At 38.0% G+C, this 25,370-nt stretch overlaps 2 protein-coding genes across 2 annotated transcripts; one reads left to right on the top strand and one right to left on the bottom strand.

Moving 5' to 3' along the window:
• Positions 1-903: 903 nt before the first annotated feature.
• LOC112198876 lies at positions 904-1,848 on the bottom strand. Its single transcript, XM_024339972.1, has one exon. The coding sequence runs from the start codon at positions 1,846-1,848 to the stop codon at positions 904-906; it is 945 nt and encodes a 314-aa protein (XP_024195740.1).
• Positions 1,849-3,793: 1,945 nt separating this feature from the next.
• Positions 3,794-5,601, top strand: LOC112200990 (probable WRKY transcription factor 11). The gene is made up of 3 exons (XM_024341998.2): positions 3,794-4,495; positions 4,583-4,708; positions 4,843-5,601. Exons 1-3 carry the CDS (start codon positions 3,882-3,884, stop codon positions 5,018-5,020), a joined length of 918 nt encoding a protein of 305 aa, XP_024197766.1. The 5' UTR covers positions 3,794-3,881; the 3' UTR covers positions 5,021-5,601.
• The last annotated feature ends 19,769 nt before the right edge of the window (positions 5,602-25,370 follow it).

Raw genomic sequence — 25,370 nt, 5'->3', positions numbered from 1 at the left:
TTGAATACAGGCTGCACCTCAGGGAGGAGACAAGATTAGCTGAGCAACACGCGGATGATGCTCGCACAATGACAGTGAATCCGTCAATTTTCACACCCAAAAAAAGGAGTTATTGGGAGAGGAAGCAAGCACGGATTATTGAGAGGGAGGAACAAAGCTTTAGTGCTGGTGCATTTCGTCAACCCTCCTTTTCTCCTGAAGAAAATACACCACATAGTGAAGATGACTCTAACTTGGACCTCTACGTGCCAGTTCAAAAGACTGAATGGATGGGGAGAAATTAGAAATATTTTATTGGTTGTACTTTTTCACTTTTGTTTTTCAATTATGAAAAAAAATTGTTGCTTTATTTTACAATTAACAAATAAAAACAAGTTTTTGTTTTTATCTCACTTTTATTCATAATAATAAAACACATTGCATTACAAAAGCATAAACACACTAACAATAAAATAAAACCACACAATAGCCACATTGCCAATTATTGAAAGCGTGAAAATACAATCTCTTCATCTGGGGTTCAGCTCTGCTTGCAGCATCATGTTCCAGAGGTGATTAACCAAATCTCCTTAAAGGATTCTATGCACAATTGGGCATCTAACCCCCTCATAACGGGTCATGAACTCGTCAAGTTCAGGACAGTTGCGCTCAACCTCATGATCATCCTCATACCTCTCATATATTTGTGCTTTCCTTGGTCTAGTGGGGATATCATCGGGGTCAATAGGCGACTCTTCATCTTCTTCACGCTCATCATCGACAATCATGTTGTGCAAAATAATGCAGGTCATCATGATGTATTGGAGATCCTCTCTATCCCATCCATGGGCGGGTCCTCTTACTATTGCAAAAACGAGCTTGGAGAATTCCAAATGCCCTCTCCACATCTTTTCTGTATGACTCCTACATCTTTATAAAATGAGCTTGCTCTAGCGTAATTGGATTTCTAATTGCTTTCACAAAAGATCCCCATTTAGGGTAGATCCCATCGACTAGGTAGTAGCATTGACCATATTCTCTATCACCTACATGGTACGAAACTCGAGGAGCCTCACCTGTGCATATTTCGTTGAATAATGGAGACATTCCAAGTACATTGATATCATTAAGGGAACCTGGAAGTCCGAAATAGGCGTGCCAAATCCAAGCATCGTATGATGCGACCACTTCCAGAATGATTGTGGGTTTTACCTTATAACCAGTGAAGTGCCCTTGCCATGAGGTTGGGCAGTTTTTCCACTGCCAGTGCATACAGTCGAGACTTCCCACAATTCCGGGGAACCCCTTTTTGTCAGCAACATCGAGCAACCGCTGCAAATCTGGCGGAGTTGGTCGACGAAGGTAATGCTTATGGTACACATTCCAGATTGCTCTAGTTAAGTGCGACAAGATATCCGAAGCTTTAGATTCAGCTACGTCTAGAAACTCATCACACAGGTCAGTCGGAAGCCCGTAAGCAAGCATCCTCATAGCACAAGTCAGCTTTTGTTCGGTAGACAAACCAACTCTGCCGGAGGCATCATCAGTTTGCACGAAATACGGATCGTGGTTGGCGACATCATGCATTATATGGTCAAACACATGAGGTTGCATTCTGTACCTTCTGCGAAATACATCGCCCTGGAACCTGCACGGCGAAGTGAAGTATAGAGCTTTCAATCGTCGATCCATAGCTTCTCGATCTCTTGCGATGTACTGGCGCCCGGGCTGTGAACCATCCCACTTTGATTCTTCCTCTTGGATCCTCAAGATATGAGAGGAAGCTGCCTGCATCACCAGGGCTCTTTGACGATTTCTTGTAATGACATCTTCTTCCTCTTGCATAAGCAATTTCTGGAACCTATTCATTGCAACAAGGAACCAAAAATATAAAATGAAAAGGAAGTTCAAAATTTCTAAGCTTCTGATATGAGAAGAGATGTGTTTGTGAATTGGTGAGCTATGATGGAGTGAATGACTCCGTATTTATGGAGGGTTGGAAAATGATATCTGAAGATAGGATATGACACGTGGCAGATAAAAATTAAAAACGTAATCTAACCAGCCTTTCAACGACTGACACGTGACACTGAAATCGGTAATAAAGTTGAGATATAAAATCTTATCTTATCACGTGGTAAATAAAATCTCAACCGAGATAGAGATAAGATATCGGATTCGAATAGCATTGACACGTGACACAAATATATAGATTCCCAAAAATAAATAAATTTTTTTAATCAATTAATGACGATATATTATATAACATAATTATGTATGATATATAAATTCATATTGTAGTTAATTAATTCTCTAAAATGATTAATTTATTAAATAGTTTTAGCTTTTGACTAAAGATAGTTGGAGATGAAAAAATTGAATGAATAGTGATGACACTAGGGGAGTCAAATTGGCATATAACTTTGGTTTTTGACTAAATGGTTGGAGATGCTCTAATATGATTTGTGTATATGAAAGAGACTAGTTGGGTAGGGACTAAATTAGAAAGTCAAATATTCACCCCAAATAAAACAGAAGGTCAACATTGACAACAGAAACAAGTGGAGAAAGAGCATCGTCCTTGGGCAATAATAAAGCTAAAATTACTGACAGAATAAAGTTAAAACTACTGGTGGAATAATCTTTATTCACGGTGAGCAAGAATCTTTTGCACAAAGCAATCTAACCAAGATCGGACTTTTTCAGCTCTCAATATATTCCCCAAGAAAATCAACCCATTGAAGATATGAATAAATCTCTCCCTCCTCTAAGAGAAAATGTTACAAACAGTACCCGAACTAAGGCTCATTTTTAACTTCATTACCTGACTATGCAAAACTATCACTTTGGTACCCCAAGTTTGAAGTCCGACCCAAGAATGGTACACTCCGTCCATCACGGCGTTAACTAGCTAACCACGTGGCATATTTTGAGGGTCCTCATGGTTTGCCACGTAGCAAAGATTTAACGCTGTGATGGACGGCGTGTACCATTCTTGATCGAGCTTCAAACTTGGGGTACCAAAGTGATAGTTTTGCATAGTCGGGTACTGAAGTTAGGAGTCGGCCTTAATTTGGGTATTGTTTGAAATATTTTCTCCTCCTCTAATTAACTATGAATTTATACCATAACACCCAACATGACTCTAGAAAATATTTACAATAATAATGAAAACACGTTGTTTACTGTATATTAATGAATCAATATATTAAATAAATTACCTTTATGTAGAAGTAGACTAATTCGTTACAAAGATAGAAACTCATTCACTATTGTATAAAATGAGTCTTACGATTCAAAAATTTTCATTAACCAACGACCAGAACGGTACATACAAACGGTCTAAATATGACACCCAGTAACATGCATTATTACATAATACTGTTCAGTATTCAAAAACTTGCAAAAATTAAAGTTAACTAAGACCTCAATATGGAATCTAACGTGCATGATGCATCTTTATATTAATATATTATAAAAATATCATGATAACAAAATATAAATAATCAGTGAATTTGTGTCACAACTCACAATGCACTGCTTTTCTCACATCAAGCATTGACCATTTGTGTTTCCAACATATTCAACTCTCTGAGTGCGTTACAAAGCAGGAGGAGGGAACCCTCTTTTGCCCCATGTGGGACCCATGAACCATCACCCAGCTCCTTTAGACTTTACAGTAATCGCTATTTTATCTTCATGTCATCATGTGCCATGCAAAAACTGTAATAAAGAAACATCAACCAGATCTCCACCGTCCGATCCTTCCTTTGACTTTGCACCCTTCTTTTCGTTTCTTTTATAAACCATGTCCACCCCCACAATCTCAAACCAGCAAAACTCATTTCCTCTTTGACTCCTGAGTCTCTCTCTTTGTTTCCAGACCAAAAGCAAAACCTTCAATGGCAATTGATCTCGTTAGGTTCTCCAAGATCGACGATCGGACGGCCATGGAAGAGGCCGCCTCCGCTGGCTTACAGAGCATGGAGCATCTCATCCGTGTCTTGTCCAGTCAAACCCCGTCTCACAACAACCTCGACTGCGGTGAAATCACCGACTTCACCGTCGCTAAGTTCAAGCAGTTCATCTCCGTCTTGAACCGGACCGGTCACGCCCGCTTCCGCCGCGGACCGGTCAAGCAACCTAGTGACTCTACCACTACTTCTTCTCCTCCTCCTCCACCTCCTCCCAACCCGGTCCCACCAAAGCCTCAGGTTACTTTGTCTTTGGAAACCGGAAATCCCAATACCAATACCAATACGAACACCCATTCCAAGTCCAAAGACTGCCTCACCTTATCTCCTCCCATGTCCACAACGTCATCGTTTCTTTCTTCCATCACCACCGGAGACGGCAGCGTTTCGAACGGCAAAGTTTTCTCCTCAGCTGCCTTTCCCCCGGCTCCGGCCTTTTCCGCCGGTAAACCCCCGCTCTCCCAATCCCACCGGAAACGCTGCCACGACGAGCTCGCAACCAAAACGACATCGTCCGGTCGATGCCATTGTTCTAAAAGAAGGTACTGACTTCGATACACCCCATGTTCATTTTACCATTCTCTTATTAGTATGTATGTTTTCTAAACTAAATAATCTGTTTATTACAGAAAATCCAAGGTGAAGAGGACAGTCCGAGTGCCGGCGATTAGTTCGAAAATCGCCGACATACCTTCCGACGAGTTTTCGTGGAGGAAGTACGGCCAAAAGCCGATCAAGGGCTCCCCATACCCACGGTAATATTCTATTTCTAAATCTGCACCGCAAATCGTGTTGAAAATTTCAAAGTCAAACGTGAATCTCGAGGATTAATTTAATTTTTTTTTTCTCTGCCAAATTATTAATTTTAGTTTTGTCATTTTATTTGCAGAGGCTATTATAAGTGTAGTAGCGTGCGAGGGTGTCCAGCAAGAAAACACGTGGAGCGCGCGCAAGACGACCCCACCATGCTTATCGTTACCTACGAAGCGGAGCACCGTCACCCTCACCCGCAGCAGTCAAACTCTGTCCCGGCGGGTGTTGTCGGACTCGTGTTCCAATCCGCCTGAAGAAGGAACATTTGTTGCAATGATCGCGACCGTTGAAAAGGCGCCGTGACGCTGGAGTTGGGGCATGGCGGGTGATGTTAGAAGCCCACTGACAAAAGTCAAACAAAAATGTCAAAAATATAGGGTGTAATGGAAAATGGGAAGGGGTATGATGTAAATTACGAAAGAAAGAAGGGTGGAATATAATTTTGTGGATCTTGAACATTAAATTAATTCATTTTTCGTATTTGTTGATGATGGGATATTGGATTCGTTTGGTTGAAATCTAGGTCACGCGCGCAAAAAGTCAAAAGGGGAAGTGGGGGGAGCATTAGAAATAGAATAATCTTCTTTTTTATATTCATGTCGTCTAGATGTACACAAAGTCAATGGAGTTATTCTTGGGCGTTGGCCCCACGCCAGCTAGTTGACTGTGAGATCCGGTTTTGGCTAGTTGTGTGTGGTGTGTAATGGGTGGAAAAGATGTAGATGCGAGCAGTGAGCTAACTTGGGTGAAAGTCACACTTTTCAAAGTATTGAAGTCTCGAGTTTGTGACGTCTCTTGCATTAAATTTATACGAGTTTAGCGTCTTACTTTTCCAGAGTTTCTAGCAGAATCATGTTTCGAAATCGATTCTTTTATCTCAAAACCCGTTTTAAAATAAGTAGATGTGTCACTAATTTCACTTTACATTGAACATACCCTAATCTCAGTGATCCCACATCTCATCGTCGGTTGACCCAAACTCGCTTTTCACTTGTTTACCCACAAACATAATTTTTTTCTATTACATGGAAGGTATATATGTATGTTTGAAGACTTAAATTACGAGAGTAAAGGATCATTGAAACTGAATTTGGACCAAAAAAAAGAAAGAAAAGTTTTTCTATTAAAATCTCTTTTCTTTTAACATCTATTTTTTGAATTATCAAATGACATATTAATCCTACAGTGAAATTACTATTATTCCATAAAAGTTATTATGCAAACCTCGAAAACAGAAAATAGAAAAAAAAGAAATCTAATAAATTTAACATAGACCCTAAATTATCATCTTGCTATCATCTATGTTGCACACGATTTCTTTTCCGAAAGAGCAAGAACATTTGTTTAATGGTGAACAAATCAAAACTTAAACTCAGTTTATTTATTTTATGACTAAAAAAGTAAGTATTTTTCAGAATTGGTTGCAAATCAAACAATTTCATGGACAAAAATTGTACACGATACAATAATACGACACGAGCACGAATAAAATTATAAGGACTTGGTTTCATGTATATTGATTCTATTTCATATTGGGTCAACACGATAAGAAAATAATTTTAAATGGGGCCGTGACCACTTACCCAATTTCAGTTTAAAAATTGCTCATTTACTCCACTAAGAGTTTTTTAACCACATTTACTCAATCTAACAACTACTGACAGTTTTGCCCTCATTAATCAAATTGAAACTCATCGTCTCTCTCCTCTCAGAATCTGTCTCCTCCCAGACTCTCTCTCTCTCTCTCTCTCTCTCTCTCTCTCTCTCTCTCTCTCTCTCTCTCTCTCTCTCTCTCTCTCTCTCTCCGGCCGGCCTCCATCCCCGTCGCTACTGGCTCTACCGCCATCGCCGTGGAGCAAGAAGGAATGGGTCCTCCCGGAAATCGACGAAAACGACATCGTCAGCGCCTCCTGGAGATCGAACTCGCTCCTCCGCCCCTTCTCCACAACCGGCAAACGCTGTCTCTGCCAGATCATGGTCGGGGACGAGTTTATTCTGATCAACGATGGATTCAGCGGCCTTGTTCTTCCTTTGGCTCTGAGGCTCGAGAAGGAGAAGACGGAGGAGATGTTGAGGACGATGAGTTGAGCTGGGCTGATGTTGGGCTGATGTCATGAAGATAGTTTCTGGGCTGTTTTTGGGTCTAGAACTTTCATAGTTGCCTAGTTGGTTATGTCTATGTTAGTGAGAGCTATGTGGAAGTGAGTTGACCAGGTAACTCGAAATTGATGGATAACTCGATTTTAAAGTTTTTTTTTTTTTTGGGTAAATTTGGCAGAAGGGTTATAAGGAAAGAAGAAAGAAGAATGAAAAAAAAAGTTTTATTGAGTAGTTATACATGTCTTTTGCGGGGCAATAATATGATTATTAGAGGCAATAATATGATTATTGGGAGGCAATAATATGAGTATTGAGGGGCAATAATATGCATATAAATTGATCAATTGTGCCTGTAGTGTATTCCTTTTGGTTTTGGGAGTTTATGCAATTCACTGGAGGGCAATAATATGATTATTGGAGGGCAATAATATGAGTATTGGGGGGCAATAATATGATTACTGGGGGACAATAATATGGTTATTGGGTATTATTAGGGGTGCAATAAATTCAGACGCCAGAATCCGGTCACCAGTTCGGTAGCCGGATTCCTGTGATCTGTCGCCAGAGTCCCCACCGGAGTCAAGCAAGGTCTCCAATGACTTCTTTCTCTAAGTGACAAAGAAGGAAAGGGTAAAATTGTCCCAAAAATAAATAAAAATGAATTTAAAAAAATACTTAATTGGGTATTAGGGAAATAATTTCTTAGAGTGTTTGGGTAAGTGGGCAATCTCTTAGAGTGTTTGGGTAAGCGGGCAATCTCTTAGAGTGTTTGGGTAAGTGGGCAATTTTTAAGCTAAAATTGGATAAATGATAATTTTCCTGATTTTAAATGGTTTAGTTTACAGGTAATCCGTTAATGCGATAAGACTTATCAACATAAGGGTAGTCTTGTAAGTTTAAATTTCTTCGTCAAATATATATTTAAAACTCTAGTGCATCTCTCTGATTCATCACACTCTTTTTCTCAATTTTCACGACAACCTCAACTCTCAACTTTCATATCTTCCATTAACGACGCTACTCCCAGCTTTGCAGCATCATTGGCGCTAGTCGAAAATCATACTTGCTTGCTAAGCCTCTAATGTTAAACCTTTTTGGATGCCTGACTTGTTGCGTCAATTCCTGTATATATGGGTCCTTGATGATAAATTTAGGCTTCAAGAGCGACCACATAATCGCTTTGTTGTTGATTTCGACCTCAAAAGGGACCGAAACATAGTGTTATAGGGTGGTCCATGGTACTTTAATAAAGCTCATGTGATTCTTTAGGAGTATGATGGTTTAATGGCTCCTTATTTGTCAAAATGGATTCATTGTTCTTCTGGGTCTGAATCAATAACATCCCACCGGCTTTGGAGGTCAAGGACACCATCATCAACGTTTCTTCTGTTGCAGGAAAATTTCTAGACATTGATGCGAACCTATTTGACACCACAGGTAAGAACCCGAGTTCGTGTCTCTCATGAAATCACCAAGCCTTTCTTTCATATAATAATAAAATAAAAAAATAATAAAAAACTCAAAAATTGGCTCTGGGGTTTTTGAGGAAATTTCCTTCTTCTTCGAAAACCTAGTTGGCAAGTGTCGTATTTGTAATCTGATCTATCATAAGGATGGTAGCTGTTAGATGGCTGAGAAGTTTTCAGTGCATCAATCGGAGGCACAGATGGTGGAAAACTGGATTTAGTAGCCTACTTTATTCCAGAGCTTCACAGATGGACACACTTTACACCTTCAGGTTTAAGGGTGTACAGACACTGATCTTACCCCCATCTCTCAAAATCATTTTGGTGTGCTAGAAACACAACCAAATTGCACAAACCTTTAGTTATTAGGCAGGGAGGCTCTAAAAGTATCTAGTACTGAAGATGATACTATGGCACTGGTCTTGGTTGATGTAAATGCAATGGTTCCACTCAAAGATGCACATGAACAAACTCAGGGGAAGGATACCCAGAAACCTTAAAGCGAGGGCGCCTTTCATCACATTTTTCCTCTCCAAAAAAATTGAAACTCTTGGTGAATGTTCTGCTTTAGGGGAAGATATTTAAAAACTGAATGAAGTGGGTAAACACACTGAAAATATTTATTTAAACATAATTACAAACTAATAATTCAGAGCCTCATTCTCAGGTAAACAGCTAAAAACTGTTTAGCTATCCATAAGAATGATTACAGATACTTACTTGTAATGAAAGCACACTCCTTCACACTAGACAGGAAGGAAAGAGCACACTGCTACTATGGCTTTCTTACTTCTTAAGAGAATTTGATTCTTCTCAATTTTCTGATCTAGCACTGATATGGAAATTTTCGAATGCCTACAACTGAAACTAAAAGCTCCTTATATAGGAAGCGGATCTCAAACCGAAATTCAAAACCTAAAAATGTACAGAACAACTCTGTGATTTCCTGCTTTCCTGAGTGCTTCTGCCGGTGGAGGTCGGACGGGGAAAAGCAGATTCCTTTAGGTGAAATGTTTTTTCACCTGTCTTTTTGAAAAGCAAAAGTGACTTTTGGGAAAAGTCCAAAAGTATTTTAGGTGCTTTGTACACCTGCTGCTTCACATGTTCTCGTCTGTTTCTGAGTTGTGACCAAGGACAACTCAGAACAACTCCGTGATTTCCTGCTTTCCTGAGTGCTTCTGCTGGTGGAGGTCGGACGGGGAAATGCAGATTCCTTTAGGTGAAATGTTTTTTCACCTGTCTTTTTGAAAAGCAAAAGTGACTTTTGGGAAAAGTCCAAAAGTATTTTAGGTGCTTTCTACACCTGCTGCTTCACATGTTCTCGTCTGTTTCTGAGTTGTGACCAAGGACAAACGAGTTGTTATCTGCCTGGGCCATGTGAGTAGTTGTTGCATTATCCTCGACATTTGTATCGACATACATCTTGTAGTGGTTGTCAGTTTCAAGCTGTTCAACCCACCGTAAGCATGCCAGTGTCCAATCTATCTCATTTCTTATGAGAGATAGGAAAAGGTCACTACTGACGACGTCAGGGTGATCGTAATTAGTGATAATTGTCTTTTCTCCTGCTGCCAGGAAGGTATTTTTTGTATCTTCAGAGATGATCTTCTTGATATATTCTAGAGACATGGCCTTCATCCATGGAATGCTTGAGTTAGGCTGGCCATTGTATCCAACACAGGTGGGCTGAAGATATCCTCTTTGAATAATTCTCACATAATGATATGGAGAAATCTATTCAACTTCACCATTTGTCTTCTTTATCCATTCCGGTGGAGTAGATCTGAACTTCAGTCTCAGCATACAGTCATTTTTTCTGACATTTTTGACTGTGTTGACAATGATAGGGGGCAGTCTCTTGAGATCATCATTTGTTTTAGTCCAAAGATTATGGACAAAACCATTTTCAACAAGCCAGAGCTTGTGTTCTTGAGGATGTTCACTCTGAACATTGACTAGATATCTTCCAACATAAGGTCCTGCAACAATGAAGAGAGTTGGAGGAATACGTGCCTCAGAATTATGACTTCCTATCAGATTATGGACCTCGAACCAGTCTGATTATGTTAATGCTATGATAGGAACTCTAGCACTTTCTGGATTTTCAAGAAAATGAATTTTTTTATTTCTATCAGCACTATGCTGTGTATGAACTTCTTCAAACTGTGGCCTGCCATTTTCATGGAGCTCTTCTGCTAAACCAAAGAGAGCTGGGAACATTATGCCACTGTTTCTTTCTTGAAAGGCAAATAAGATATTATCTAAAATTGCCTTCTGGTGATAAGCAAGTCTCTTGCCAGTTCTGAACATAGGAGTATCAAACATTTGGAGTTCATAGTTAAAAACGTTTATTACTCCAGTTGGAGTAGGTTTGCTTTTTGGCAAAGCAACAGCCGTCAACGGTCTTGATGAGCCTTTACCGTCTACAGTTTGAGACGGGCTAGCCAATCCTTTACCCTGGGATTGATCAGTTGTGTCTAGTCCTTTTGGACCTAGCAGGAATCTCTTGAGGATTTTTTCTTTAGGATCCTCAGCGGGTTCATGTTCTTTCCCAGGTCTTCTGCTTCTGGGATTACGACCTTCGTCGTCATCTTTTCGACTGAACATGGCCAGTTCTCTGGTGAATGCGTTTGGAAGATAGTTCTTGTTTCCTGCAATTAATTCAACATTATAATCATATTGGTTAAGGAATAATTGCCAATTTGCTAGTCTTCCTCTATCAGCAGCTTTATCAAGTTTAAAATTTTTGAAATTCTTTACTCTAGCACAATCGGTGCGGACAGTAAAGGGTTTTCCAAGAAAAGCTAGAGAATTTAAAATCGTTTTCTTGACAGCCAAAATTTCTTTTTCCTCTATGGGATAATTTAGTTCTGCATGGCTAAACTTGCCACTACAAAATTTACAGATCTTTTCAATGTTAGTTCTAGGCGTTTTTGCCAGAACAACACCGGACCAGTAATTATCACTCGCATCTGTTTGGAGGATAATTTCATCATTTTCCTCTGGTTGTTGTAGAGGAGGGAGGTTTTTGCAGAGATTTTTTTATCTGCTTCACAATTTTTTCATCATCGGTGGTGAAGTTTCATTTTCTCTTAGAACTTGTTTTAGGAGATAACATTGCTGTTAGTCCTAAGATTTTGGGAATGAAATCTCTCCCATAATCTATGACTCCTAAGAATCTCTCTAGACTCTTAGCATCAGGAATCTTATCTAGGAATTTCCAGATCTTCTCAAGGATGTGAGGTTGGAGTTTTATCACTCCATTCTTGATGTTTATTCCTAGGAAATTGACTTCATCCAGGATAAAGAAGATTTTCTTTTCTCCTAGGATAATCCCATGCTGAACTATCAGCTTTACAATCTCGTGGAGGTGTTTCATGTGTTCTTCTCTGTTTTTGGAGAAGACGAGGATGTCATCAATGTAGACGACGCAGAACTCCGCAACATGTTTGAAAATGTTGTCCATTTTTCTTTGGAAGATTGAGGGAGCTTGCTTTAGACCAAAAGACATTACTAACCATTCATAATGGCCTTGTGGTGTTTCGAATGCAGTGAGAGGAACATTCTCAGGACGCATCTTGACTTGCCAAAAACCCGACTTTGCATCGAATTTTGAAAAGACCTTAGCTCATCTGAGCTGGTTGATCAGTACTCTTACTTGAGCAATTTGATAACCGTCTTTGACAGTCTTCTTGTTGACATCTCTGTAGTCAATCACCAATCTGGCTTTGCCTCTGAGGTTTTCTGCATGATTTCTCACGTAAAATACTGGAGCATGATGAGGGCTAGTGGAAGGTTGAATTAATCTCTTGTTCAGGAGATCTTCAATATCTTTTCTGAATTCTTTTTTATCTTCCTCTTTGTATTGAGGAATAGCTTTGACATGACATATGGCATTCATATCATGTAATCTTAATTCACAGACCACTGGGTCTCTTTCCCAAAACTTTTGAGTGTCTACATCGATGTTCTACTCGAGTAGTTTCTTGATTTTATCAAGAGTGAGAATTTTTTGAGACTCAAGCTTATTCTGAAAGTGCTTGAGGTTATGCTCATGGATGAAACTAGTTTCTTGATTTTATCAAGAGTGAGAATTTTTTGAGACTCAAGCTTATTCTGAAAGTGCTTGAGGTTATGCTCATGGATGAAACTAGTTTCTTCATTTGTGCTAGTTGTTTCTTCTTCTTCTTCTTCTTCTTCAGAAGATGATTCTTCAACAAGTAGTTCTTGTTGTTGTTTGATTTGAAGGATAGTTTCAAATTTGGGTTTGTAGGGGGTAAGATCACCACTATTCTGTTGCGATCTCTGATATTGTGTAGTAAATTTTGGACCTACTACACTTATGGCTTGCGTAAGCCTGTCTGCCCAGAACACCCATTCTCCTTTTCTGAAGCCTATCGCTTCTTCATCCTGGATGAATCTTTGTTGGAGAATAAAATCATTTCCCAACAAGAAATCGGATCCTTGGCCTTCAGATTGCCAAACATTATGGATGATAAATGTTCCTCCACCAATGGTGATATGAACATTTTTTGCTACTTCATTCATTGGAAGATGGCTGGAAGATGGCTTCCATCAAACGTAACACCAGTAGCTATTCTTTTTTTATCTTCTTTCCAGAGTTCTTCTGGAATTGCAAATCTCTTTACAACTGTAAACCCTCATCCATTATCCACAAAAGCATGTAGATGATATTTTTTGTGATAAGGGAATTTAAGTCCAATCTCTATGTAGTTGCTGTATCTACTAGTAGAGATGACCTTAGCTTGTTGCAGCTCAGTTTCTTGAGCTTGTTCCTGATGTGAATGGTTTACATTCTTCTGGAACATTTTCTGGTATTTCAACCAGTTCAATGGTTGCATCGAGTTTTTCTTCCTCGATTTTTTCTTCCTTTATTTTTGAGGAAGATGGTTCCATAATTTCTTGGAACTTAGTTTCTAATTTTTTCTCTTTTTTCTCAGAGAAATATTCTTTGTACTCTTGTTCTACCAATTGGCTGACAAGACCATACTTGGTTTTTCTTCTTGCTTCAGCTATGAAGCATTCTTTGTGATAAGTCTTTTTTGACTTTTCACAGAACACAGGAAGTCCATTCTTCTCGTGACATAGGCAGTAGTCACAAACGAATGTACCAGGGTTCACCTGATAAGAAGACATTATTGCCTCCATCTTGCTTTCTTCCCAGTTTTTGACATGCAGAACATTCATCTGTCTTGATTCTAAGTACTCTACTTCAGAATCAGATGATTCTTCTTCGTCAGACCAGGCAGAGTAAACTGACCTGTCATCTTCTTCATCATCAGAATAGGCTATTTCGTAGCCCTTCATGTTTGCTGTTTCTACTATATGCTCATATTCTTCAAATAGAGCTTTAGTAGATCTTTTACCCTTTTCCGCGCATTCATTGGCATAGTGCCCTTCAGCTTTACATAACCAGCATCTGCAAGCTTTCTTGCCTGGTTGAGTATTCTGAGGATTGACTCGGTGATTCTTCTTTTTCTTGAAGAGTTTTTTTTTAGGATCTTTATCCTGTTGTTTCTTGTAATTGGAACTTTTCTTGAATTTCCAATCTTTTTTCTTATTACTCCTTTTGAATTTTTTCGAGTAATATTTTTCTTTTCTTTTTCTGTGGAACTTGGATTCGTGACATCCCCAGTTGGTTAGCATATCCAGTATTCCGTAACAGAAATTCTCAACTCCTTTGAGTTGTTTCTTAGCCATCTTAGCTCTAAGATTGACTTTGCATTGTTCTTTTAGTAATTGCCTGATTCTGTCAGCAATTACTCCAACTGAAAATCTTTCAATTGGTTTTTCAGCTATACTTTCTCTCACAGCTGTTCTCTATGGTTCAGGGAGTTTCTTGTGCAACAGGTTGACTAGATCAGTATTCTCTAGGTCACCAATTGTACAGTAATATTCTTGAAATTCATTCAAGTATTCTTCAAAATATCTCATGTCACAGATTTTGAGAGCATAGATATTTGATTTGGCCGTTTCTTTAGCCTTCTCACTTAGATTTGAGAGATCTCCACAGAACTTATCGTACAGGGGTACTGCAAAATCATAAGGACATTTTGAATTTTTTTATCTCTTCAAGCCAGTCTCTTCCTCTGGCAGTTTCTTTGAAAGAGAAATAATATTTTTTTGCTACTCCGGTGAGAGTAGTTTCATAGTACACCTGAAGATCTGGTGCTTCAAATTTTCCAAGGGTTAGAGCAGAAGCCATCATCAGGCTATCAACCCATTGGTCAAGAGTTTTTCTCTTATCTAGAGCTTTGTCTAGATTTAGCCAAATTCCATGGGTAGAAATTGGTATTCTGGGTATATTGTCCTCTAGGACAAATCTTTGAGAATTTCTTTCTCTATTTTTACCTATAGGGGCTTTCTGTAGAGGGAGTTTTATTTTTCCCTTTTATCTTATGAGGACTGTTTTGGAGTTCTCTCCTTCTTCCATTTCAATATCCTGATAGGGAAGGAGTTTTCTTTCCTTTCCTGGTTTGAAAATTTTCATTTCTTCGATTAGTTTTTCTAATCGTTCAGGATCTTCGTAGGATTCTGCTTCATCATAGAGATTGTAGAGCTTTTGTGCTCTAAGCATATTTACTGGTCTGTTTAGATCAGCTTCTAATTCTTCTTCGGTGATAGGCTCTGTTGGTTCTTTAACAGAGAATTTGGTACCACTAACACTAGCTTCTCTAGTGCTGTAGCTTCTTCTGAGAAGATTGTTGTTTATCCTGCCATTTTCAGGACAAACGTCACTTTTTCTGTGATCGTCAAATTTTAGACTGATATCTCCAGTCTTTCTGCTTTCATATACTGCCGCTTTGGCATTTTCTGCTGGTTTTTTGGGACCAGATAATTTCCATTCAATAGGAAAAGTTACTTCGTTCCAAGTAACCTTGTGAATCTGTTGTGAATGGTCACTATGCCAACAAACCCATCAAACGACAGACATTGACTGTTGTCTGATATGAAGAAAATCTGTCGTCTATTAAGCTGATATCTGATTGACGTTCAGACGACGGGTAAAGCTCGACATTAGAAGTTCACTCAGACGACAGACACCTAAAAAATCTGTCGTCTGAATGTGCTAAAATATGCACAAATTGTAAGTATATGTGGTTAGATATCAAATAGAACGATAGTCAAATGTTGTTGTTGTCAAACTCTAGCAACAGACTTTACAAATAATTTGTTGTTTGTTTTAATCTGAGACGACAATAAAATGTCGTCTGTATGTGTAGAATTTCAATGTTCCTTTGCTAAATTTGTTGTGTGAACTTTATTGAAACAACATCCGCTGTTAGTTATCTATTGTATCTCTTGTTATAAAAAGACAGTTAAATGTCCTTTGAATGTGTAGATGCTTGTAGTGTCTTTGGTCTTTCTGTTGTGTGTACTTGTTTCAAACAACAGTTGTTGGTAACTTTCTATTGTTTAATATTATCAAAAAAGACATATATATAACTTCCAAAGTACTATCATATATCCCAATGATGAAAAAGTCATACTCAAATCATAAAATACAGTCTGTTAACAGCAGTATAAACTAATATACTCCATTGATAAAAATTTCAGCACGGTTGCTCCAACCTCCTCAAAAGGTTCTTCATGAAGGGTGTACTTGTCCCATGAGTAATCAGCAGTGTATCTACTGCCTTGGTCAAAGATATCACAACTTGTTTTCTACTTGCCTTCTGCAGACTAAGGATCATCTCTGCTTCCTGACCATTTCTGCCCTGATAGATCTCTGCTTCCTAAGTGAGGACCATTTTTCTGTGACAACATCAACCAACATTATTTCAGTTACCATTGGACTAAACAAATGAAATACAAGTCAAAAAACTTTTAATACAAGTCAAATTTTATGGTAGCTTCATTCAATGACAGAAGTTGAGTGAAGAGATCTGCTCCAATTGGTGATTCCTGCAGCTTACACATGTTAGAAGCAATGAATTATACTATAATGCTGATGCGAAAGAACATGCACGAATAATGAAACATTATACAATAACAAAGACTCTGATGGTCTGATGTTAAAAGTAACATGGTACTCCAAAAATTTTCCTGTGACAAATCTCAATACCAAACTTGTTTTCCTAGCTCCAATGTCCCAAGAAGCACCTGCGAAATCCATAATATAGTGAATCAACCAACATCTATTCCTCTTGCTGATGTTCAATACTAAATTTTTAAAGCACAAAATGTAACAATACAAAGGGAAGTGCTTTTCCACAGGAAACTAACTTTTGGGCATAGACAAAATTCTGAATTCCTAAATGGTAGTCAAAGAGGTAACTTGAGAACATAATTTGATCATATATCCTCACAGAACTCGATTGCTTTCCCTAAACAAACATATCATGTATATATTAAACAAGAATAGATTGCCAATCAGTATTAGGCCAATTCATGCATACAAATGAATGAAAGAAAAAAAAGGAAGACATACCCATCAGCTTGGCTTGTATATTCTTATTGCCTGTTCTTGCCATAATCGCTTACATAATCAAATTTCACAACCACAGGTTGTAAGGATGGAGAGACTTTTATCAGTTTGAAATTAAGTGAAAACCAAGCAAAGGCACTATAATGAGAATCAATGAGAGAAAAGTTATACCAGGGACATGCTATTGTGGGATCTGTTTTGATGTTTCCAGGGAATGTGAAGCACTTGATTAGCCTTTGAGGCTTTGACTATAGGGGATTAGTTTCTGCAAGAAGCAAAAATGGAGTGGCAATATCATTCCAAAATGACCGGTGGTTTGTTCTTTGACTGGCGCGCAGTTGATTTGCTACATGCCTTTTCTTCAGATTCTGTCATTGAATATATACTGACAAGATCTTAAAATGAAGAATTCCTCTCTGTATTAACTATAATGCAACCATTACACAGTAGCTAGAGTCTCCAGAACTGAAAGTGGAGGTGGATGGTCCACAAAGTCAGCAGCAGTGAAATCGCTATAATGACTAATAACACAAGCAATCACAATTTCTAAACATAATCAGTTATTCACAGAAAATAGTTTAAATTCTTTTCCAAAATAGTCTCATAATTTCTACAAAAACAAAGAAAGACAAGCTCACCAAAATCCCCTTTGATACAGTTGAATGCTGAGTAACAACGAATTCCTAATCCGCTAACTGGCTTTGAGAAGGCAAATTCCCATGCACTGCCGAAAAAGAGGTAATACAAAAGAGAATAAATATCATTAGCGAAACCGAAAGTGAACACATAACAAAGACAAGTGACATTAAGCAAACATATACACAGTACAAAGCTATAGTTCATTAAGTTTCATAGAAGGAAAATCCATAACAATTCAAAAAGAGAAGCCAACACTTTCTCAGGTAGAATAATCCAACATCGACGTTATGAAATTGATAGGTAGCATCATAAGATAAAAGAAATAATATTACTAATTCTAGGTTGCAGCATTGGTACCTACTTCTTTCAATTATACAAAGAGAAACTTTAAACATTATATTTAGGGGTCCTATTGAAACTAGAAGAGAAAAATACACGGTCAATAATGTTAAGCATGAGCATGAGGGTGCATCTCTATAAAAGCATCCTAGTAAGGAGGGGTATCTGGTGTTTTGCCAGTTTTAGTCAAGATAGCTTAACAAGTTTGACAGTCATAAAACACGAAATGAAATTAAGGGTAATAGTCACTATTCAACAATAATTTATGAAACAGCCATGCTTACTTTGTAAAGGTCAGCAGATCCAGAAATACGAGTTGCAAAAGCTTCCTTAATAGTAATAAAGAAAATGTTGCATCAAACCTTGAACTTGACTGCGTCCTTCGTCTTCTTGATTTTCACAGAACGGGCATCCTTCCTTCTTGTAGTCAGGAGGAAATCCTTGATCTCATGGATTTGCTTCGGCTACTGGCAGAGAAACAAAGTAATTAGAAATCATAGACATTACACTCGGTCAATTACGCACTTGAAACCATTAACTATCACAAATTTCACTCTCAAGAATGTCCATTTACACAAAATTACAATTGTGTTTTAAATAGATAATAGCAAAGAGCTATAATTGAGGAAGACAGCAACAGGAGTATTATAAAGACTAGTTTTTCAGATGCGGGTTCTTATCAAAACACTAATCTTATATTTCAATAGTCATGTACATGAAAGAGAGATGACAATATCCCAATAAACCGTGAAAATTGAAAAGCCAAAAGGCAACTTTCGTATTGTAATCTGGTTAAAATAGAGATCATTAAGGTCTGGAGTGTACAATATGAAAGGTTCATAGCAATTACCACATCATGCACAAAGGTTGATAGCAGACCAGAAGGTCCATAGTTTAATGATATAGGGTCTAAAGCAGCAAAGGCATACACAAAATAACATCTTCCTAGATCCATAACTCTATTAGCCCAAACACAATATCACCTACTTGAGCTCCAAAAGACAAGAGTAACACTAACTGAGGCCATCCTTATAATGCAAATGATGAACAGAGGACTAAAACCCATTAACACCATTCTTAGCTATTATTTCAAAATCGCTTTTTCTCCTCTTTCTACATAAATCAAAATCCCACCTTTAAACTGTAATCAAACCAAAAAAAAAATCTCATCCAAAAATCGCTGCAGTGTTTCAGAGTGCTTAACGCAACAGGGTACCTTGTTTAGGTAGCATCAAACTAAAACGAAATCTGAAAGCCACACAAAAATATACCAGCAAAACAATACAAATACAAAGCCATTACACGAAATCTCAAAGTAAGGAAGAACAAGTGCAAAGAACTATGTTCATGAAAGTGGTCTATGAAGGTCTAATTAATAGTAATAAAGAAAAGGTTGCAAAAGAGGAAGAACAAGTGCAAATCTAATACTGCAATTCAAAGTTGATTCTATGCATATTTACTGATATAACACAAGCAATCCTAATTTCTACACAGACGTTTAACACCAAATTCGACTTCAATAAAAAACCCTAACACTTATATCTGCTTTGATAACCTTCCATCCCCAATTCGAATATAACCCAGAAAAAAAAAAATCAAGATTCAAAGGAAATTTCCTATTAAAGCCCTAAATCCCCAAAACCAAAACCCAGAATCTAAGGGCTTACCAGCATAGATAAAGAACTACTAATTGACACCCATGAAATTAGCAATGAGGTTTGGATGATTTCGCGAAGAGGGGTATGAATTGGAGGGTTAGGTTTTGAAACAAAGTCTGGATCAGATGCAGATTAAGGTTTCCTTTCTTTCTCGAAGAGGGGTATGAATCGGAGGGTTAGGTTTTGATTCAGTTGGATTTTTGATTTGGCTGAGAACTTCGATTTGGCGGCACGATTGCATGAACTTGGGTTCAATTTGGGTGAGAGAAGGTAGTGTTGTGTAAGAAGAAGCCAGGAAAGGTTTAGATCGAGTTTGATAAATTTGTCGGGGACAGAGAAATAACTTTAAAATTCTGCATATATCGCTTCACGTTGTGCCCAAAAAAAAAAAGCCAAGACAAAATTCAAGGTCAATTTATCTCCTTTGATGAGACGACAGATAAATGTCGTCAGAACAAAAAATAGAATAAACAGGTACGACATGAGCTGAAATCAAATTTATCTCCTTTGATTAGACGACAGATAAATGTTGTGTCAAGACAAACCTAATTCTCAAAACTAACTTACCATGGTATGTTGCTATATTCAGACAACAGTTTTTTCATTGTCTGTCGTTAAAATATATCAGACGACAGAAATCAACTTGTCTGTCATCTGAGCTCTGTCGTCTGATGAGGTTATTGGCATAGTGGGTTGTTCTGGCTGGTGAGGAAACCAGTAGTAAGACCTGGGATATTTCATATCCTGGTTTTAGATTCTAATGTGGTACTCATCAATTTATAGTATATTCTGTATACTATAGCTAGTTCTTGCATATCTTTTTTCATTGATATGCCATTTGTCTTGACTCTCAGTCTTATGCAGTGAGCTGCATCTTTCAGGCTGGTTGAGAAATTCGGGAAGCAATTGAAATAAGCCATTTGATTGCATAAAGATGCCTCAAGGGTTCCCAACAGACTGGCTTGAAAATCTGTTAGTCTATTGTCTTGGAGGACACATAGAACTGAACAGTTTATGCCTACTTGGACTGCTCCAATATGCATTAATTGATAATTTTTGTTCTTGCTCGAGCAACTTCTGCAGGAGTGATCATCAGTAGATCATTTTCTCCTGTTGTGGAGGGGGTCGTAAATTCCAATAATTTAAAGTGGTGGCTATCCAACACGTCAAACTTTCCTCTTTTGTAGATTTGTTTAAAATCTAGCTTTGGAATTGCGGAGTTTTTTACCTCCTGTTCAATTTCGTTGAATTCGAATTCTTCAGCATTGAGGAGTTGTACTCCTTTCTTTTCCTGAAGATGCACATCATTTTGACATCTCTTGTATTTTTCTGGTTTTCATGCTGAATACTAGTTTGACTAGTAGATGGTCCAAGAAAAATCATGTTTGGAACAAGATTCTTCTCAGGTTTTTCTAATGGTTTAAATCCATTAGCTTTCTTTGGTTTTACTGTAGGCACTTTCTTGTCTTTCAGTATATTTTTCATAGAATCAAGCGTTTTTTGCTGTTCATTGATTTTTCTACTAACACTTGTTAGCTTTTCTTCTTCCTTTTTTGGAAGTTCCTTGATATAATCTATTTTGTTTTCCAATTTTTCTAATTGGTAGATTATAGCATGTAGTTTTTCTAGATGATCTTGACATCTAGATAATTCCTTCAGTAGGATATGATGTTTCTCATAAGAGGATTCAGTAGAGAATTCAACTTCTCTAATATTAAATTAGACATTGTCCTCATTGGGGAATTCCCCTTTTGAGCTATTCTACAAGCTCTGATACCAGTGAACTGCGGATCTAACTAATGCTCAAATAATCAAGCGGTTTTTGTTCCTTTTTGAGAACATATAAAATATTTTCAATATCTTGCTTGACTTTATAAATTCTTGTTTGAATCCTAAAGATAATATCCCAGTAATCGGGAGTTTCTCTTTTAAGATTCTCTCTAAAGGTTTTCAACTTTTCTTTTTCTTTTTTTAATTCTTTGCTAGAACTTCTACAGATAACAACTAACACAACGATCGGAATTATGAATAGTAAAATTTAACTACTTACCTTTGAATACAGAGGATGAATTATAGTTGTATTTATAGTCTAAACAAATATATTCAGGATGGGCCCACCACGTTTCATCAAAAGGAAAATAATAGTAAAGCAAATATTAGAAAGGAATAGTTGGGAGAAAAAGAGAAAACTTTTGTGTAAATGGGGTTGCAAATAAGTTGGTGGAGTGTATGAGGTGTATTTTGGTATTTTGTGGGTAAGTGGTCATTATCCCTTTTGTAAGACCCCGGAAATTCGTTATTAATTTCTATTGATTTCCGGGAATTAACTTAGTGTTCGTTGAGCTATTTCGTGGTTCGAGGGTGGAGCGGAAATGAGTTCGAGCAATAATTCGCTCAGAAAGCTTTGATTCAAGGGTTGACTTTTTATACGTTAGGATTCTGTGAAAACTTCCTTCACGAATATTGTAGAGCGCGTAGATACGAGTTCGTGGACATGTGGAACGCGAAAATCGGAGTTCGTATGAAGTTATGGCCGTCGGAAAAAGTTTCCATTTTGGTATATATGGGATTTTTCTGAAAAATTATCAGAAAAATCAGAGTTTCCATTTTGGGAAACTTTTCTCTCTCTTCGGTCCAGACCCACGTTTCGCCCTCTCCCTTCGCCGACCGATTTCTTCACTGTCCGGCCACATATCGGCGGCTTTCCAAAGGGAATCCTGCTCGCTTCTGATAGGAGCATTTTAATGCGACGTTTTAACGGTTATTTCCTCATATTTACTTAGTTATTTCCTTAAATAAATTCTTCTTGTTTAGGAAAGTTTCCATCCTTAGAAAGTTTCTATTTTTAGTAATTTTAATAAAAATTTCTATTTTCTAGGTACCTTGGAATAAATGGAGCTGAAATGAAGAAATGCAGTTTTCCTGGTCCGACTAGGAATCCCAGTCAACGCAGGAATCTTGATGAGGCAAGGAAACCAGAAGGCACTAGGAGACATCATGGCTTGAAGATGACGTGGGAGATATTATGGGAGATTAAATCTGATTTTTGCATGGGAAAATGATGGAGATAATGTGAAAATCAAGGAGATTACGTTGAGAAAATCTTGGGAGAGTTTCAAGGGATTGTGCAACAAGAAAAAGCTCAAAACAAGTCCAGATTCGTTCCTTAATTCCCTCAAGATATGTTGGCTGAAATTAGAGAATAAAATCTGCAATTTTAATGTGAAAATCAAGAGAAAATCAAGGGGCGACCATTAAGGATAAAGCCATGGAAAGATTTAAGGGAAAAAAGATCCAAAATGCATCCAGATACATTGTCTAGGTTCATGCCTAGATATTTGGCCGAAAATTATGAATAAAATTAGATTAAATCATGGGAAAATCAGCAACAAAATATTAGGGATTGATTTTGGAGCTTTTTGATTGGTTGAGTGACATGGCAGAGCTGACGTGGCGCTACGTGAGTGGTCAAAGCTGTGTGGTGCAACCAGAAAATACTTTGGAAATTAAATTCATGAAGCCTTGACTTCCCCTATATATACCCTCCTTTCTAGATGCTTTAGATACAACATCATCAACACCACCACAAAACCATCACACCACCACAACACACCTCTCTCCCTCAGTACATAAACATTAGAAAAATTCTCTCCATTCTCTAGTCTTCAGAAGCTCTGCGTCTCAACCAAGGAGGAGAAGAAGTCATGCAATACATTAAGATCCTATCCACCATCCACCCTTGTGTCGTCCCTAGAAGATTGCTTGCTTTCAAGGATCTTCGAGTTCTTCGTCTCAAGGCCATGTCATCCATCTTTCACGGTGTATTTCATACTTTCTTTTGTTTTCCTTTGTTTGATTTGTAGAGTTATGAATTCTAGTTAACATGACGTTAAGGGCAAAGTTAAAGCCCATTTATATGTTTTGAAATAAAGTTGTGATTTCTTAATGTTGATTTATATGTTGCTTATGTGAGATTGCTTGATTGATAGAAAACTTTTATATGTATGTGTTCTTTGGTGGCCAACTTAGGATATATGCATGTAATTGGAGCTAGATTTAAGTAGTAAAGGCTTTGGACAAAAGTCGAAATCAATTAAGGAGAATTGCAAAAAGGTGAACTTATTCATAACTAGGTTGTGCACTTTGGTTGACATCCTTTCTTTGTTCTTCATGCATTGAATGTGTTCTTGAGTAGCTAGCTTTCTAGACTATGATTGCATGTTCAACAGGATTGATTTAGGTGCTTTCACTTAGATTAATTATTCAAGGAAAGTAAAAAATGGGAAATCGTTTGCTTTCTAACGTTTCACATGGTCAATTTCTTTCTCATGACATAGAAAATCAACTATAGGAATTGTGATTGGATTTCTTGCATATGATTGTGGTTTTGATCTTTATTCCTTGCGTTCCACCCGTGTATATATGTTTTTATATTTTCTTTATTTTATTTATTTAATTTTTGATTTAATAATCCTAAAACCCCCTTTTGTGTTCACTTGTATATATTTCTATTCTTTGTTTTATTTTTGTGAACTTTATACTTATTTTAATTCTTTAGTTGTTTTTGCAATTACAGGTGTACCCTCAATCCCTATTTACCATATACTAACGATGACATTTTCAGGGTTAAATTATGCACTTACTTTTAGCGTATCAGCCTCAGTCCCCTCTACACATCTGTGGTGGTGATTCGTTGTGGGAAGCACCGTACACGGAGGTACAAGGCCGAGAAGTGGAGCTGCCGACGTTGGAATCGCCCCAGTGGGTTCTCCCTCCTCCGGCCACCATAGCTCTTGATCCTTGGGGGCTTTTCTAGCCCAGAAGACGTAGATTCTATACCCAAGACGGCTTGCAATGATTCAAAGTGTGGAGGTCGAATTTTGAAGATTGTGATTCTAGGGCTCATCGGTTTTCAAAAATTGTGAGGTAAATTCCGGCCAAATGGCTTTGATTCAGACTTTATGCTAGTTATGAAAGTTTCAATTGGAGTTGAGATGAAGAACTTTCATGTTGTGAGTTTTGTCAAATTCCGACTTTGGCGCCACTGTGGTGGTGTTTTCGACGGTTTCCGGCCACCTCAGGGATGGTTTCTGTTACTGATTTCAATCTACTCGTCGATACAAGCATTTCGATATATAGTTTGTAATTTTTGGAGATCGTATGAGCATGTTAGGGTTTTTGTGATTTCACTAGTTTCAGTTATCGATCCATGAGGATTTGGCCGTCCGATCGACTTGTAGTTTTGATTTATTGATCGTAGAAGTGTTCTGAAGACATTGGATGGTCTTGGATGATGATCCGATTGTAACGTCCCGGACCTAAATTTTACCGTTTACTAGTCATTTGGACGGGAAACGACAATTTCTTTCAACTTTTAGTTGTTTAGATACTTTTAGTGGCCCTAAAAGTTGACTTTTCGTTTGAGTCAAAATTTGAGGAAACTTCCTTCATGAAAATTGTAGAGGACGTTAAACCGAGCGCGTGCATATGTGGTGCGTAAAAATTGGAGTTCGTATGTGAAAGTTATAAGCGAAAGATTAAAGTTACTGTTTACGGTTACTGTTCATGGTAAGTTTCTATAAATAGCGAGTTACTGTGGTAAGTTTCCATTTTTGGAAACCTACCCGGCTATTTCTCTCTCCTCCCCCGACATTTCCTTCCTCTTCAGCCCGATTCTTCCTCCTCCGATTTCTCCCTCCTCCGGCCGACCCACGGCGAAATCCGGCCATCTCCAAGCTCGTCTCCTCCCCCTTGACGCATCTGTGGTGGTATTTTGGGGAGATTTGGCCGGAGGAGCTCGATTTCTTGCTGGGAAGGTTACTGTAGCAACTTGCGGGTTTTGACGATTTCTGGCGATTCCGGCCGTCTCCGGCCACCAAACCAGCTTCGAAGGTTCGGTTTTTGACATAGATCATTTCCCTAAGGTCTTTCATTTCAATTTGCAGTGTAGAGG

Source organism: Rosa chinensis, chromosome 4 (genome assembly GCF_002994745.2).
Source record: "Rosa chinensis cultivar Old Blush chromosome 4, RchiOBHm-V2, whole genome shotgun sequence".
Taxonomy (NCBI): Eukaryota; Viridiplantae; Streptophyta; class Magnoliopsida; order Rosales; family Rosaceae; genus Rosa; species Rosa chinensis.
This window is presented reverse-complemented; position numbering and strand designations above follow the sequence as displayed.

Bases quoted from the DNA above. Each gene is read 5' to 3' on its own strand.
- LOC112198876 (XM_024339972.1), bottom strand. From the start codon at position 1,848: ATGAATAGGTTCCAGAAATTGCTTATGCAAGAGGAAGAAGATGTCATT.
- LOC112200990 (XM_024341998.2), top strand. From the start codon at position 3,882: ATGGCAATTGATCTCGTTAGGTTCTCCAAGATCGACGATCGGACGGCC. The intron at 4,496-4,582 runs GTACTGACTTCG...TGTTTATTACAG, and splicing joins TGCCATTGTTCTAAAAGAAG to AAAATCCAAGGTGAAGAGGA. The intron at 4,709-4,842 runs GTAATATTCTAT...TTTTATTTGCAG, and splicing joins AAGGGCTCCCCATACCCACG to AGGCTATTATAAGTGTAGTA.